The 17682-nt window shown below is 43.1% G+C and overlaps 1 protein-coding gene across 1 annotated transcript in view; it reads right to left on the bottom strand.

The window, feature by feature from the left end:
• LTBP3 (latent transforming growth factor beta binding protein 3) overlaps nucleotides 1-17682 on the bottom strand; it is a 155392-nt gene that overhangs the window by 101905 nt on the left and 35805 nt on the right. The window contains exon 4 of the mRNA XM_068260461.1: nucleotides 3494-3599. Within this exon, the coding sequence (XP_068116562.1) occupies nucleotides 3494-3599 (106 nt within the window). The remainder of the gene's footprint in view (nucleotides 1-3493; nucleotides 3600-17682) is intronic.

Genomic DNA, 17682 nt, shown 5'->3' with positions numbered 1-17682 from the left:
TAACGTAACACAATGAAAACAGCCTAGTGTAAAAGAGGCCTCAAACACACTGGATATTTGTCAGTCCGAATGCAACTCTGGTCCCATGGCCAGCCTGCTTGCCAGTGGGGTTCACCTCCTCCACAATGCAGACTGTGCAGGTGGGCAACCCTCTCCCCCGGTCCACCCTCAAAGTCATATATATCAGAGTGTGCTGGGGGATTGCCGTTTCAAGCCCTCAGTTATTCTTAGTTTGGATGGCACCTGCCCAACTGAATATCTGCAGTGGTGAGCAGAACCCAGAAACCCAGAGCATGGCTGGAAGGTTACCGCAGCAGCAGTCACAGCAGTAGAACCTGGAGGTCATGTGTGGAGGCAGTGGCTGACCTCAGGAGACCTGATGAGGAAGTGTAATAAGCTTCAGTAACCCCCCTACTGGTGGGGAGAATATTGAAGCTGAATCAGCAGGGGAGGCGAAGATGCTCCGCTGTACATGTTGCATTACAGGAAGGGACTGATGGCTGCAGGACTGTGGGGTAAAGAGGGGGCACTCTCTATAAACATATCATATAAACATATAATCACCAGGTACACATGCTCACTAATAGTAAATATAATGAGCAGGCCACCAGATTCTGATTATTCTGATCAGGAATTAATGTATAAACAATTCATAGGGGGACAACAATTATTTATCATGTCTTACTCCCGTCCAGCTGTATGCCCTATCCCCTCCCTTCCTCCATTTTACATATTTCTATTGAATTATGTATAATTGTCCAATACAACTTTTCAACCAGGCGCACATTTGCATGTTGATTATTGTTAGTGGTGGTGCTCTCTGAACACCCGCCTTGCTGAAATATTGACGTAAGAGGCCATCCTGATGTATATGGGCAGCACGGTGGCGTAGTGGTTAGCGCTCTTGCCTAGCAGCGCTGGGTCCCCAGTTCAAATCCCAGCCAGGTCAACATCTGCAAGGAGTTTGTATGTTCTCTCCGTGTCTGTGTGGGTTTCCTCCAGGCACTCTGGTTTCCTCTCACATCCCAAAAACATACAGATAAGTTAATTGGCTTACCACTAAATCGTCCCTAGACTATGATACATGCACTACACGATACATCCATAGACATATGACTATTGTAGGGACTAGATTGTGAGGTTGGTTGAGGTCGGTGACAACAAAAAAAACCCTATATACTCTATACAGCGCTGCATAGTATGTCAGCACTATATAAATACTTAAATAAATAAATATTCAACTAGTATGGTATTTATGGTATAATGGTAAAACTGTACTTCACTGAACATTTACCTTTGTGATCTTTTGCTCTGTTGGCAAATTCTGCTGAAGTGACAGATATCTGCCAGTGTGTGACCAACATAAACAGACACGAGGGAATACCACCCTCATAAGAGATCTGTGGCATCTGCTCAATCAATCCGATGTGCATGTTCACTGTTATAACTTTTGCTCAAAATATGATTACAAGCCAAAAAACATATAGGGCTCTATTCACAAAACTTACTTATCACCTAATTGATAAACATACCGGTAACCTTTCAGCACATTTGTAAGCAAAATAATCACTCAACGTAAGTTGTTCCTGAATCCTGATTAACTTCATTTCAATATTACTTTTCTTACCTTAATTACGGTATATTTATATATATAAACCTTAAATATATTTTTGCTCTTTGGGAGCTTAAACAAGTAACATAGATAAGGTGAAAACAGGTGAAAAAGCTTTGTGAATTATTCCCATTGATACACTAATTAGTTCCCCCCCCCCAAAAAAAAAATAATGCTATAGACTATGAAAAAGATTTAGACTTAAAGTGAACCTCCGGACTAAAAATCTACTCAGTAGAACTGGGCTTGGTGTTTCTTTAACAGTTTCACAGCATCAGAACTTTGTTTTTCTTACCAAAGCATCATTTTTAGCTGCATTTTTAGCTAAGCTCCACCCATCAAAGAAAACTGCCCGCGCATTTTGTTCCCTGATGCTGTGCAAAGCATGATGGGATTTCTTATGTTGCTGTTCACGTTGCCTAGCAACTGGGAGGGGTGATCAGCACACAGGACAGTTGGAACTGTGTCTCATGCTCACTGTCACCTCATTTCAACCAAAAAGATGGCTGCCCTCATGAAATCAAACATTTGCCTGTTCTTTTAAAACAGTGTGGGATTATATTACCTATTAACATAACTAATGTAACTTAATGACAGTATGTTTGTTTAGGCTGAAGTTCCTCTTTAAAGTGGACCAGAGCTGGTATACATAAAACTTTTTATACATACCTGGGGCTTCCTCCGCCCCCATACGCATGGATCGCTCCCACCCTGCACTTCCGTCAGTCGGAGCCAGTCTGACGTAAGTGAAGTGTGCTGTTTGCATATCTCTTCAGCAGCCGCTGGAGAGATACGTAGAGAGCGCACTTCTCCTGCTCAGACTGGCCCGACTGACGGAAGTGCGGGGACCCGGTATCAGAGCAGCGGGAAGACAGAGGATGGCGGCGTGGGAGCGATCTGTGGGTATGGGGGCTGGAGAAAGCCACAGGTATGTATAAAACAATTTATGTATACCAGCTTTGGTTTCCTTTAAACCTCATAAAAAATAAGAGGGCTGTTGCCCGACAGTGAACGGAATTAGGACCTCACAGACAACTTTGTGGGGCTGAGACTGTACAGACGCGTTGCTAGCCTCCAGACTACCAATGTGTGCTGCTGCTATGGAGGAGGAAGGAGGCCCGACAATGTGGTGCATGACTAACCGGCATGGAGCAGGCTGGATGAGCAAGAGAACAATGTTCTTGGCCAGAGTTTGGCAAAGACTACCCACCAGGCTGATCATTGGCCAAAGCACTGAGGGGAGTTGAGGGCCTATATACATATGCTTGATTCTCAGGAGAGGGGGCTCTGACCAGCTTCCTGGGCTAAGAACCGTCTAGCGTGGGAAGATAATAAAGATAGACACTAGATTGTGAGCTCCTTGGAGGACAGTCAGTGACGTGGCTATATACTTTGTGAAGATGTCAGGGCAATGATTATAATAGGCAAAATTGTAATAATCCTTTGCTACTCAGCTTGAACTTCGTTGTTGGCAATGCTTTCAGCGGCCTGAAATGGAAGCGCCAGATGTTATTTGATAATTATGTTCTCATGTCTGATAGGAAAGGAACATTATTACAGCACTGTAACACATCACATCTACATATCTGCCGTTCAGTGAACAAGCAGCACACACATTTTATATCTTGAGACAGGAGATGAAATATGGTGACCACATGCGCCATAAAACCCTATTGTCATGTCTGCAGCCATTTAACTTTTATCGCTGCATTGGGGAGGACAGAGCAGAGGCGGCTTGACTTCTGTCCACTCGGTTTAGGATTTAGAGCTGAGGAATAATTGGGATGATTTATTAAACACACATTTGTACAGCTATTACAATGCGGGCAGCCTGAATCACTCATCTAATACCATTGATATCTTCCGCTGCATAGTACTCACATGGTAATGGCGGACACTTGTTACACTTGTGCTGGCCCCACGCGGTTCCTACACTGCCACAGCAGTCCTCCTCCTTTGTCAGTCCAGGCAGAGGGTTACTGCTGCACTATAATCAGAAAAGGTTAAAGGATGATTCAAATATGCAAACACAACCACTAAAGGGAAAATTGTAATTCCCATGTAAACTCTGGCTAACCCCTCCAGCATCTTCCACACAGCTTCACATTGGAGCATCTCACACACAGCTTGACGCCCATAGACATCCATCTTAAAGAGGAACTTTAGCAAAAAGGGGGGAAAAAATAAATCAATACATTTCAAAGTTAGAAGTTAAAAAATAGATGGGAGAGCAAGAAATGATTGATATCCGTCATATAATTTGTTCATGTTGTTTGATCCACAATGAGCCTGCATGTCATCATCTTTACTGCTGGCAGACATGGAAAAAACTAGACAGCACCAACCGCCATTATTTATAACCACACCCCCTAACATTGCCATAGACTAAAAGGTTGTATTTTACTAGATACACCTATGCACAGAGAGAGGTACTGGTTGCTTGGCAGTTGGAAACAGCTGTTATTTATCAAGACCTAGGTCCTGACATCACACTGTGGGAGGGGTTTTACCATAATATCAGCCACATGATGATCTAATCGAGAAAAGGTAAACATTTCTCATGGGAAAGGGGGTATCAGCTACTGATTGAGATGAAGTTTAATACCTGGTCACAGTTACTCTTTAAAGCAAGTTACAGAGACTTTCTGACTATTGTAGCTCTGAAGAGGGTAACGTTAGCAGTGTAATAATATAGGGGGCAGTCACTGCAGCCACAGGGGGGGGGGGCCCAGGGATGAAGGGGGCCCAAAGTTTACTCTCCCTTCTCACAAGGCACTTCAAGTCTGAGGTGCTTGAGTTACAGACACTGTATTTCTTCACCAGAAGAATGGGTTAAGGCTACAAAAACAGTCGTACCTTATTTGTCCCAAAAACTAAATATCTCCTTCCTCTACCGAGGTAAAATTGTTTATTTCACAATGCTTCCCAGCTGCTCACAATAGTTTGGGGCACCCTCTTGCGCCTATTTTACTCTCCCTTCTGGCACAAGACACTCCTCCAGAGCAGTTGTTCTAGCGGCTATAGTTGTTATAGGTGGAGGAAGTCCTGGTGGCGGAACTTGTTAGGATTCCTGGCAGAAAGGACTCCTGGTTGGGAAAGTCACCATGCGGAAAGGGGAGTATAAACATTGGGAAAACGCCATTAAAGTTTTTCTAGGCAGCCTCATGATTTGAAGTAACACCTCTGTGCCACATTATCAGTTGAGCAGCCATTAGAAATACTGAGAGGGGTAACAACAAGGACCTTTATCACAGAAAGCTGAGGCTGGTCTGGTGGTCATTTTCAAAAATGATTTTATTACAATTAAAATCTACAAATATCTCAGCACTTGTAGTCATTTTCATACATGGCACTGGGCACTTACTGCTGACATGACATTTAGGGCCTGTTTCCACTACACGCAGATTGGATGCAGAATGGGTGCAGAAAAACTGACTCCAATGAATGTCTATGGGCCTGTTTCCACTAAACGCGATTTTTCTGATGCAGATTTTCCCATAGGCAATCATTGGAGTCAGTTTTTCTGCATCCATTCTGCATCCGATCTACGTGTAGTGAAAACAGACCCTTATAGGCCTTGATTCATTAAGTGTATCACGCTGAAACATGAAATTAGGTAAATTGAATTCTAGCGCACACGCTACATACGCTACTGGCAGCATAGCGTGTGCTCCGTAGCAATGGCGATCCTTATAAATGCCCCGCAGTAGCAATCTAGCATGACCACGATACTTTACTAACGCAGCCGCTACTACATCAGTAGTACGTAGTAGGAGCCGCGCTAGTAAAGTATGGCTAATGTAGTAGCGGCCGTGCTAGCGAAATATCACTATATCACTATCACGCCACATTTACAAGGTTCATCTTTTGCCAAGTAGTGCATGCTACACAATAAGATTTAATTTGTGCTTTTTTCAGCACAATACACTTAATGAATCACCTTCATAGTATGTAGCAAGTACACTCTAAGTTATACAAACTATCACACTGCTATATTGATTAAAGCAGGAGGATTAGCCATACTATGCCAGGGGAAAAAAAACACATATATAAGTAGATAAATACTTGATCTACGTACATAACACATGTATTGTACTGTCCACGTTTTGATTTCAGTGAATTTTATACAGTAAAAGAGAATTCTGTTCCGGGTGGGAACCATGTCTTTTGCCCACAGTTTGAGGCTAAATATTGATGTCATTTCTTCCCTTAACTTTTTTTCTTTTTTCCTCCAATCGCTGAGTCACCTCAGCCTTGCTTGTAAACACAAGTGAGCAGAGGATCATGTTTCAACTAGGCAGGGAAAAAAAGGGAAGAGGAGGAATATATTATAGATAAAAATAACCCCCAGCATGCAACTGAATGGCAATGGCTATTAAAGGGCCAGTGCTCCTAAGGTATGTGGTAACTCCAAACCGTAACAGCAGAAAAAGCTTTGAAAGTTTTGATTGCAGGATTAGCATCTTTATCACTTAATACACTCAGAGCAGATGCTGTTGAAATTTGATTTATATGGTGACAATCCCGCTTTAAAAAGATTGACAGGTTTGCTTTAAAGAACCACAACATTTGAATAGAATTTTACGTAATTTTGAGACAAATCATCAACATTTTGGCTAAAATCATTTCCAGTAGGATATTGTAAAATGCATGGTTATCCCTTAATAAATATAAAAGCAATCTGAGGTTTGCCACAGGGCTGCCATCAGCATACATAATAATTTTGTGGGTTTAATACAAAGTACACTTCAGGGCCTCCCATGCAAAGCGAGTACTGCAGTCGGGTATTTATGGATCTGGTGCAGAAGGTTTGACAACATCTCCCAATGAGCAGCGTATTGGCAGAACAGTTATTGCTAATCTCCTATTTTAGGTTTGCAACTGTATGTTTATTGGGTGTTTCATCGCATGTTTCTCATCAATTCCCTAACTCTAATCAATTCCCCTAGTGCTAAATCCTCTTCCTGACACTTAAAGAGGAACTCCAGTGAAAATAATGTAATAAAAAACGTGCTTCATTTTTACAATAATGATGTACTGTATAAATGATTTAGTCAGTGTTTTCCCATTGTAAAATCTTTCCTCTTCCTGATTTACATTCTGACATTTATCACTTTTTGACATGTTTACTGCTGGCAGGTGATGTCAGTGGAAGGAGCTTTTTTGGCAGTTGGAAACAGCTGTACACAGCTATTTCCCACAATGCAATGAAGTTCACAGACAAGAAGCTGTCAGGGGTTTCAACACAATATCAGTCATACAGCGCCCCCTGATGATCCATTTGAGAAAAGGAATAGATTTCTCCTGGGAAAGAGGGTATCAGCATCTGATTGGGATGAAGTTCAATTCTTGGTTACGGTTTATCTTTAATCCTAATTTCATTCCCAGTATTAAGCCCTTTCAGATGCCTAACCCTATTATTGTTATTGATTTGTAAAGCGCCAACATATTCCATGGTGCTGTACAGAGTAAGAAACAAACATGGGGTACATAATAATACAATTGTACACAGCAATATACAAAATACAGAATTGGTACAAACAACAACAGAGAATTGGTAAGTACAGTGATTAAAAAAATGGTATGATTAACAAAATGTATAACAAATTCCAAGACACAAAGGCAGGGCCGGGCCGAGGCATAGGCTGGAGAGGCTCCAGCCTCAGGGCGCAGTGTAGGAGGGGGCGCACAATTCATTCAGCTGTCATTCCTAATTGTGTATGAAGCAGAAAGAAATAAGAAAAGAGGATACCTAGCAGTGAATGCAAGCCAGATAACTAGATGTTAAGGTGTTGGGGAGGTTGTGGGCCCTGTGGCGCCTCTTAGTCTAATAGCAATAAGTGTGTGACAGCTGGGGTGGGAGGGATGGAGGGGCGCACTTTGGTGTCTCAGCCTTGGGTGCTGGAGGACCTTGTCCCTGCTCTGCACAAAGGGTGAGAGAGCCCTGCCCTTGTGAGCTGACAATCTAAAGGAATAGGAATGAAACAAGAGGAGAGGTAGTATACAGTATTCATACCTAGAGGCAGTGTATGCATTTTCCTATATTGAACCTGTGATACCTTACTCTAACTTCCTCTAAAGTGATTCCCTTCCTAATCCACACTTCCCCACTAATGATAATCACTTCCTTGTTTTTTGACAGATCTGTCTGTGAGAGGCACAGTGGTACATTCAGACTGTCTGCAGAGCGTTCACTCACTGCCTCTCTGTGAGGTATAGCATACAGGTGATAAAGGTCCTTGTAATGTGAGAAAGCAAAGACCTTGAGCCCAGTACGTTTTTTTGTAAGCCCTGGACTGGATATAATTGTGTTGTCTGAGTTTTGCAGCATTCGGAGCGTAAGCGGTTCTTCCTCAAAGGTCCGAATGTTCTGCCCCTTTCCTCTCTGTGTTCCCATTGGCTGATTTATTGTGTGCTTTTGAAAGATGCATTAAGAACAGGTTTGCTTTAAAAGAAAACAAAATAAAGCCAGCAGAACATTTGATGGTTAGGCTATAGCGGAGGCTTTCTCTGGAATGTCACAAGAAGCAGACCTGCTGATGAAATTGAAAGCAAAGGATGTGGCAAGGTGCCACCACATTCCATAAATATGCAAAACTGACAGCTAGCCAAGAAGTACTGAAGAGAGTATGAGAAAGTCCGTCTCAGCAAGGCAGATGAATTTCACAACCTCGGCTTCGATAAGAACCAAAGAATAACACACATCAGTATTTGCCTGTGAGCTAACTGCCAGTTCCTGTTTGCATTTCCAAACAGCTCAGTGAAGAGGTAGGCAGAATGTTTATGTGTAGCAATACGTGGTATGTTAGATGTAACTGGAAAAAAAAGTTTTTTTCACCTAGCCTTCTATGCTGGGTCTCCAGAACAACAAAGATCTCCTTTCCCACTGGCATGGCATACATCATTCCAGTGACCCCCCATACATCATTCCAGTGACCCCCCATACATCATTCCAGTGACCCCCCATACATCATTCCAGTGACCCCCCATACATCAATTCCAGTGGCATCCCCCATACATCAATTCCAGTGACCCCTCCCACACACAGTTAAATTTCAATAATGCAAGCTTTCACGGACCTAGTCCCATTCTTCAGGCATATTTCTAGAAGTTAGCTAAAGTAATTGGCAAAGCACAACAACACCTCTACTTTTTGAGAGAACATTTTTGAGAGGGAGCGCTAACCTTCCACAGAAGCTGCTGGTTAATGTTTACAGATGCATTATAGAAAGCGTCTTGACCAATTGCAGTTCCTGCCAATCAGGACATTTTAGATCAATCCACATACAAACAAACAGACTGAAAACAAGCTTTTTCCCATCCGCCATAAACTTGATAAACTCTGAATCCTCCCTGAAATAATTAACACTGTGTGCAAATTGTTTAAATATTGGTAACACCTGGCAAACTTGTATAATTTCTTCTATTTCTACCTTTGTTACTGTCACTATGTTCCCTATATGCGGCGTGGGGCTGTCATGAAAAGTGATTTTGTTGTGTTACACAATGACAATAGAGTGCTTGAATCTTGAAACACTGATGCAGGTAAATAGTAAACACAAAGATAATAGTAACTAGCACAGCTGTCATCTTTGTGATTACTATTTACCTGCATCAGTTTTTTTTAGTTCCGCTAACATCTGGACATATAAATAGAAGATAATAGCTACGCTTCTGTTTGTGCTTGTGTTTCTTCCAGTATAAAACAATCAATAGGTAAAACAACATCCCCCGTCAGGTGGGGACTCACCGGATGGTGCGGCCTACAGCGCCCGATATCATGTGATTCCATTCTATAACATCTGGAAATATGCCTGAAGAAGGAGACTAGATCCCTGAAAGCTTGCATAATGTAACTTTATCAGTTAGCCATTAAAGGAAATCTGAAGTTAAAATAAACTTATGATATGATTTGTATGTTTAGTACATCTAAGAAATAAAACTTTAGCAGCAGAGATATGAGTCTAATATTGTTTCCAGTACACGAAGAATGTTAAGAAACTCCAGTTGTTATCTATGCAAAAAAAGCTTCACTGAACTCTACGACTTTCAAAGTCGCAGAGAGCTCTGTCTTCTGAAGCTTTTATCTCAACTGTCTGTCACTGTATTTTGTTTTTTTCTGCAGAGGAAAGTTCAAAAGTTCATTAGCCTGCTCTGTGAAATCATTTAGAATGCTGAGCATGGTGTGTAACCTGAAAATATAAGAGAATGATGCAATGTTATAAAAAAATTATATGGCTGAAAAAAAAATGAGACTATTTTCTTTGCTACTAATGTTCTATTAATTATCCGTACTACACAACCAATTCATTATATCATTTTTTTCCCCGCATCAGTGTCGCTTTGAAAGATACTACAAAACATTGTTTTTTTCTACCTACTGTACATAATTTGTTTGGCTAACACATTACAGAAACGTTTTTGCTACTGTGATGAAACAATAACACAACAGCCCAGGTAACACTTTGGCCTGAAGCTCCTCAAAAGTACAGTGTGATATAACAGGTACATTTCACAACAATTTGTGGAACCAGAGAGGATACTGTTTACATTCCCAGCCTTCCCCCAGCAAGCAACTTCAGTCAGACTGCAGTATGCTAATGGAGTAGCCAGGAACCACCAGATATGGGTTCACATAGGTGACTAATGAGCTTCAGCAAGACATCTCACATGTGCTGCTAGGTGCAGGTAACAGAGAGACATTTCCTGCCAACTCAGGCACGCTTTTGAAAGTTCTTAGGGCTCTTTCACATCAGAGCTTGCGTTGGAGAACGCTCAAAGCATACGTTTTGTTGTATGCGTTTTAATGCGTTTTGCACTGCAGTGCACTGCAGTGAGTGTGCGTTTTGATCCGTTTTCAATGCGTTACAGGACATAGGAAAACGCAGGTAATTTTTTTTTCTTTTAGTTTTCAACTTTCTACATTGTTCCTCTGTTGCATTCTGGGACTGATTGCCTGCGTTAACGGATTAAAAACGCGCATAGTGTGCGTTTTACATTGACTAACATTGTAACGCATAAAGCTAGCGTTGGCCGAAAAACTGCGCCTGGGTGCAGTGTAACGCAACGCACAAAAAGGCTGCGTCATATGTGAAAGCTAAAATGAAAGTCTATGGACTTTCATTTCACCTTGGGTAACGCAAACTTTATCCTTTGCGTTGAAACGCAGAAAATCTGCCCTAATGTGAAAGAGCCCTTACTTGCCAGTTGCATATGAGTTAAATGGAACCTGAAGTTGGAGGGATGTGGAGGCTGAAAAATGTATTTCCTATTTAACAATGAAATTTGTCCTGCTGGGCTTCTGCCTCTAAAGCTACTTACACATGCATGACTAAAGTCAGCTGAGGTGGCTGATAACAACCGCCTCAGCCAATAGTCAGGCGTGTATACAATAAATCTGACCCCCCGAAAGTGATCCGCTTAGCAGATCAATTCAGCCAAGTGATGGCCAACTTCATTGTGCATGCCACTCTGTCGTCCATTTGCCCCTTGTCCCCCCCCCCCCCCACATAGCAACAAAATGCACTGTCAGCTGTACACTCACGTCTGTGATGTCACCCAAGGAGATCAGGTCCTGAACCCCAACGGGTGGCATCAGTAAAAGGTGTGTACACACCTTAATACTTTTAGCCATAAGCCCTGAACAATCATGCAGATCAAATGTCTGACTGGATCTGCCACATGCAAGTTCGTTGGCGTTATCAGAATCAAACAATCACAGCAAATTACCGCGAAAGTCAATGGGGATCCAACATGCTGGTCTTTTAAAAACAAATGATTGCCATGGGGTGGCCTGTGCTGTGAAACATTGTTTGATTAATTTTTTCGTAAGATGTTACGCAATATTGTGAAAAAAAAGTTTGCTGTGAAAAAATCATCTGAGATATCACGTTGTGTTTATGGACTTTTACAAATAGGTGGGGTGGGGAAAAAACCACTCAAGCCACATAAATACAGCAGATTTGGGTATTTGTAGAAACCTTAAATATAGGTAAAGGGAAAAAAGCACTATTAATCGTGTATGTCCCCCCCCCCCCCCCAAAAAAAAAAAACAAATAAAAAAAAAACACTGTGTGGTCACTTTATTAGGGCATAGAAAAAAGTTAAAGTGCATACTCAGACGAACATCTAATAAAATACCTGACAGATCTGTCGAATTGTTAAAAACAATATGGCCGGCTCACGCTGTCAGACCATTCACACACCTCCTACTGCTATCTGCCAGGATAAGTCCGCTGAACTTCACCTACTAGCTGTGAGCAACAGTTCAGAGGGCAGATGTCCTAGGTTGCAATACTCAGATGATCATTGGAATCTTACTGATAACATCTAGCACGATTCGAGATGAAGGACGCAAGAATGCTAAATGGCTTAGACTGGCATAGTGGTTAGCTCTCTCGCCTTGCAGCGCTGGGTTCCTGGTTCGTATCCCAGCCAGGTCAACATTTGCAAGGAGTTTGTATGTTCTCTCCGTGTCTGTGTGGGTTTCCTGCATGCATCCTGGTTTCCTCCCACATCCCAAAAACATACAGATAAGTTGATTGGTTTCCCCCTAAATCGGCCCTAGACTATGATATATGCACAACACCAGGGGTCCCCAACCACCAGTCCACGGCCCACTGCTGGTCCGTGGGACGTTTGCAGTTGGGCCGCGGGACTGTCCTCTTGCAACCCCAACCCCCCCCTGCGCGGCTGCCGCCGCTGCTGTTACCTTAGCCAGCAAGCTTCCTTATATTCTGCGCTCATGTTTGTATTATTGTGATTCCCAGCAGTGCGCCCGGCGGCTGCTGTGATGAGGCAGAAGAAGGAGAGAGCGGTTCCCATAGTATCGGCGAAACACATCGCCGCTACAGGAGGCCACTCTCCTGCTTCCTGCTCATCACAGCAGCTGGCGGGCGTGCTGCTGGGAATAATACAAACATGAGCGCAGAATATAAGGGAGCTTTCCGATAAGGTAACGGCGGCGGCCACGGGTGGGGGGGGGGGCTTCGGCTATACTGGGGCACTACCTACCCATACTAGGGCGCTATACTGTGCACTATACTAGCCATACTGGGCACTGTACTAGCCATACTGGGCACTATACTAGCTATACTGGGCAGTGTACTAGCCATACTGTGCACTATACTAGCCATTCTGGGCACTATACTGGCTATACTGGGCACTATACTAGCTATACTGGGCACTATACTAGCCATACTGGGCACTGTACTAGCCATACTGCGTACTATACTAGCTATACTGGGCACTATACTAGCTATACTGGGGCACTATCTACCCATACTAGGACTATACTAGCTATACTGGCCACCATACTAGCTATACTGGGACACTATACTAGCTATACTGAAGCACTATACTAGCTATACTAGAGTAACTATACTAGCCATACTGGGGCAACTAAACTCCCTATACTGGGGCAACTATGCTAGCTATGCCGCCGCTCCCCAGACACCCCGCCCCCCACCCGTAACCCGCTGCGCACGACAATGTCCACTAGGACTCGCCCCATCCCCTCCGCACGGTCCCCGGAAAAAAATTTGGTCAGAAAGTGGTCCCCGGGCCGGAAGAGGTTGGGGACCCCTGCACTACACGACACATACATAGACATAGGACTATGGTAGGGATTAGATTGTGAGCTCCTCTGAGGGAAAGTTAGTGACAAGACTATATACTCTGTACAGCGCTGCATAATATGTCGGCGCTATATAAATACTAAAATAAATAAATAAATTCCTCAAGCAATTGCCATTGCAGTGGTCCCAGCAATATCCACACTTGACAGAGTGTCCAATTCACAACTCAATCGCAGTTGTTAGATCAGTGAGACCTCTTGAGCTTAAGATATGCCAGCATAAAGCGTGTGCAAAAGCAAGCGTAGCAGAATATATGAGCACTGGATTATGCAACTCAGAGACAAGCGAAGCCCGGGTGCTTTTGTTACATTTGTAGATAAGCACGAGCGCAGAGAGCGGCATAGACTGCGCATGTGCGTGAGTCTGTAAATCACACTAGGTGTGCCCAGCAGTGCCTGCTCAGACAGGACTCAGAAGGTCCCCTCCGCAGGCTTCCTATTTGCATAGCTGTGACGTCACCTGTCAATATGACAGGCGCTCCCGCTGAGTCTACGAGCGGCGGTTTCAGCACTCGTTTGGAGCTGAGGATGAAGGCAGGGGTGAGAGCGGTATGCCTACATTCTAACTGCCACTTGAACACCCCTGTGCTATGATAGTCTACCCCACGTCGCCAATACAGGGGGGGCTGAATAAATAAAGTAAGTTTATTTTTCAAATACAACTCAAAAAAATAAAAAAAAGTTGGTAAACATCTACACACATGAAACCAGCACTACAAGTATCTATTTGGAAAAATAAACATTCGTGAAACTGGTCCTTTAAAGCAAACCTGTGAGATTGTTAGGGCGAAAATCAGATACTTACCTCCCTAAAGGGAAGCATTTAGAGAGAGCTTATAGCATGAAAATGCTGATTTTTGTTACTGCGGTATACCAACGGTAATGCAATTTCCGATTTTCCAATTTTCGCGGTAAAACAGAAAATCAGAAATATTATAGCATTTGACCAATCAGAGAATGCAGTCAATTTTCCATTTTCTGTTTTAACGCACAAATTTGCCAATTGGAAATACTCGGTAGTATTGGACCAAACAGAGAATGCAATCATTTACAGTGAAAATCGAGTATTTTCAATTTTCCATTTTACTGTGAAAATTTGGAAACATGGGAAATACTTGGTAGTATTGGACCAATTAGAGAATGTGGTAATTTACAGCGAAAAGTCAGAAAAACTCAAAAATGTCTACTAGCATACCAAATGTATTTAAAAATAATCAGAATCCTAAAAAACATACAGAATGCACATTTAAGTTATATTTATCACTCCTGGAACTCACTAGCAGTCCTCACATGTCCTCTGCCGCTTCTAACTACCCATAAGAGCTCCAGGGTTCACTGTCAATTTAACTGCCGGGAAGGCCCTGACAGGGGCAAAACCAGTATTTATAAAGGTTGGGGGGGGGGGGGGGGGGGGGAGGGGATTCCTGAAAAGTCTCTCTTAGCCACGTACAATATAATAATATCGGTGGACATTAGAGTATGACTATGGTAGGGATTTGATTGTGAGCTTCTCTGGGGACAGTCAGTGACATCATGACTATAAATCTGTGAAGCAATGTGGAAGATGTCAGTCCTATTTAATATATAATAATAATATCAATAATATGGTAGTCTTATCGATTCAGACTTCCTTCAGTGCTTCTTCTCCTATCATCAGTGATGGGCAGATATTTTCCGTGATCACGGATGAGCCGTGATTCACAAGCATTTTTTCACTATTCGGCTTCGGTATTCAACGCCGTGATCGATTCTGGAGGATCATGGAAATCAGGTGCACTGGGTGCCAGGGTGCCAGCATGGGTGAGAGTGACAGGTGGGGGGAAGCAGGGAGCTGGCGGCAATGCATCCGCATAGGCGGATGCACTCTAAAGCTGGCCACTAACGGTCCAATTTCTAGCGAAAAATCGTTCGAGCGATCAGAAATTCTGATCGGATTGGTTGTAAATAATCTCCATTGGTTGACACAATCGATTATGAACGAGTGAAAAAAGTGTCGCCCGAATGAATTTTCGTCGAACGAAAATTTGGATTTTCTTGGTGGTCGTGATAGATAGGAAGCAATGATTGGTTAGTTGATGGTGTAGTGAACGATTTTTCGTCCGATCAGAATTTCTGATCGCTCAAACGATTTTTTGCTAGAAATTGGACCGTTAGTGGCCAGCTTTAGCTATACTTAGTATAGCTGAGAGCTGCGGCGTAAAGCGATGTGTGTGGCGGTGGCCGGCGGGAGATCTTCAATCAAGTTACTTAAGAAGATCGCAAGATAGAGGATATTGGCGTGGGACCTTTTCCCAAGGATATTGGCGTGGTAACATTTTTTTAAAGGTTCAGGTACCGTATATTCCGGCGTATAAGACGACTGGGCGTATAAGACGACGCCCCAACTTTTCCAGTTAAAATATAGAGTTTGGGATTTACTCGCCGTATAAGACTACCCCTATTCCAACACACTCCAAATTAAAATAAAAAATAAAAAAATCATATACTGGTGCTGTGTATGAACAGATACTGGTGCTGTACTGTATGTGTTACCAGCCAGTATATAACAGTATATAGTCAATTGACTTGTTGCATTGGTCAACTCTCCTTAAGTAGACTGGTCAGCTCTCCTTGTCTACCTGTTTATCAGAGCGGTATGGAAGAATAGATTGCGCTCCCTCAGCAGGGAGATCTGAGAGGCGGTACCTGTTTATCAGAGCGGTATGAAAGAATAGATTGCGCTCCCTCAGCAGGGAGATCTGAGAGACGGTAACAGGATAGGGCGAATCACCCGGCATCAATGACACCCGGCGTATAAGACGACCCCCAACTTTTCAAAAGATTTTCAAGGATTAAAAAGTAGTCTTATACGCAGGAATATACAGTATTTCTGGTTAATTAAGACTAATAAAATATTTTTTCGCTGTTGTGTTTTTATTTCATTTCACCCTTTATGGAAATGGGTAAGTGGTATTTTGTACCCCTATACTCATTTCTCCTAGGAGGGGGCGGGCATCTGGGGTCCCCTTCTTAAAAGGGGACTCCCAGATGCCACCATGAACCCCCCAGGGAGTCTTCCCCACCTCCTCTTGGGGCACCGGAGGTGGGGAAGAGCCCATTCTCCATAGATTGGACAAGGGCTCCGGGTGAGAAGGGAAGGCTTGCCCGCCCCTCTCTCCCGGAGCCCCCTCCATATTATGGACCATGCGGGCTTGTATAGCTCAGGGTGCGAAGCCCCAGTCGGCCGGGGCTCTGCATTCTGGCTATCCCAGCTTACATGGGGGGCAAGGGCTTAAAGAGGCTCGGGAGAGGGGACCCCACGTCATTTTTTTTTCCCACTATCAGCACGCAAAAAAAAAAATACATTTATTTTTTTTTAAATATTGTTTTCCACTATCTTTTTAACATATCCTGCAAATGTGGTGTTGCTAGGATGTAAGGGGCCTTTGCTATTAACTGCTAAAGTCGGCGGGAATTGTTTCACTAAGAACTGTCATTACCGCATTTAAATGTATACTTTTTTCCTTTGAAATTTTAAGAATGATTTTCTCAAAAATTATAAGGTCTTTTGAAAAAAAAATGTTTCCTCTTGTTCCCACTGTTCTTTTTAACATATCTGGCAAAGTGTTCCTACCACATACGGGGGCTTTGCTATTAACTGCTAAAGTCGGCGGGTTTTGGCGGCTTTTTAATCACGAATACTTTTTTGTTTGAAATTTTAAACTCGATTTTCTCAAAAGCTAAACGTACTTTTTGAATGTTTTTTAAGTTGTAGCCACATCTCAGTCACCTTTATAATCCATGCAATTTTGGTGATTTTATCATGTATGGGGGCTTTGCTATTAGCTAAAATGCATTTCCGTGATCACGGCCGTGAGTTTCCGTGATTGCCTCATTCACGGGAAAAATCTGGGTCGAATTCGTGAGTCCGTTTCAAATCCGGAAATTAATCACACCATTTCTGGATTTTTTTTCAACCACGGACGAATAGGTTGAATCCGTGATTGGGGGGGTATCCGAGCAACACTACCTATCACTACAGAAGTCTACTGATTGTACGCATTGTTATCTGTATCCACTGGCCTCTACAGCATTTTCAGTGAATACAGATAATAATGAGGGCAGCTAACACCTGCATTGAAGGGAGATATTAAGCCTTCTGCAAAGTCCCAGCTTACTTCTTTACTAGCGCACAGGAGAGCCAAAGGACTGTCATCATACCTGGCTCTCTGCTCTGTGAAGTTCCACAGAGCTTCTCAATGCTCTGTACACACTCTGCTGCTCCATCCAAAACCAACTGTAGCCGGGAAGAAAGGTAGATGGGCAGCAACATGGTGCTGTGAGATGCATTCTGGTGTCTAACCGTGTGCCGGTCCCCAGATACTGCACTGGCCCTGGCCTGAGGGGGTATTCTTGGCACTAGTAATTCCCCACCCCCCAAACTTGCCTATGCCTG

The sequence above is a fragment of the Hyperolius riggenbachi genome, chromosome 11 (assembly GCF_040937935.1).
Source record: "Hyperolius riggenbachi isolate aHypRig1 chromosome 11, aHypRig1.pri, whole genome shotgun sequence".
In the NCBI taxonomy this organism is placed as follows: Eukaryota; Metazoa; Chordata; class Amphibia; order Anura; family Hyperoliidae; genus Hyperolius; species Hyperolius riggenbachi.
The sequence above is the reverse complement of the archived record's forward strand: the minus strand, read 5'-3'. Positions and strand labels throughout refer to the sequence as shown.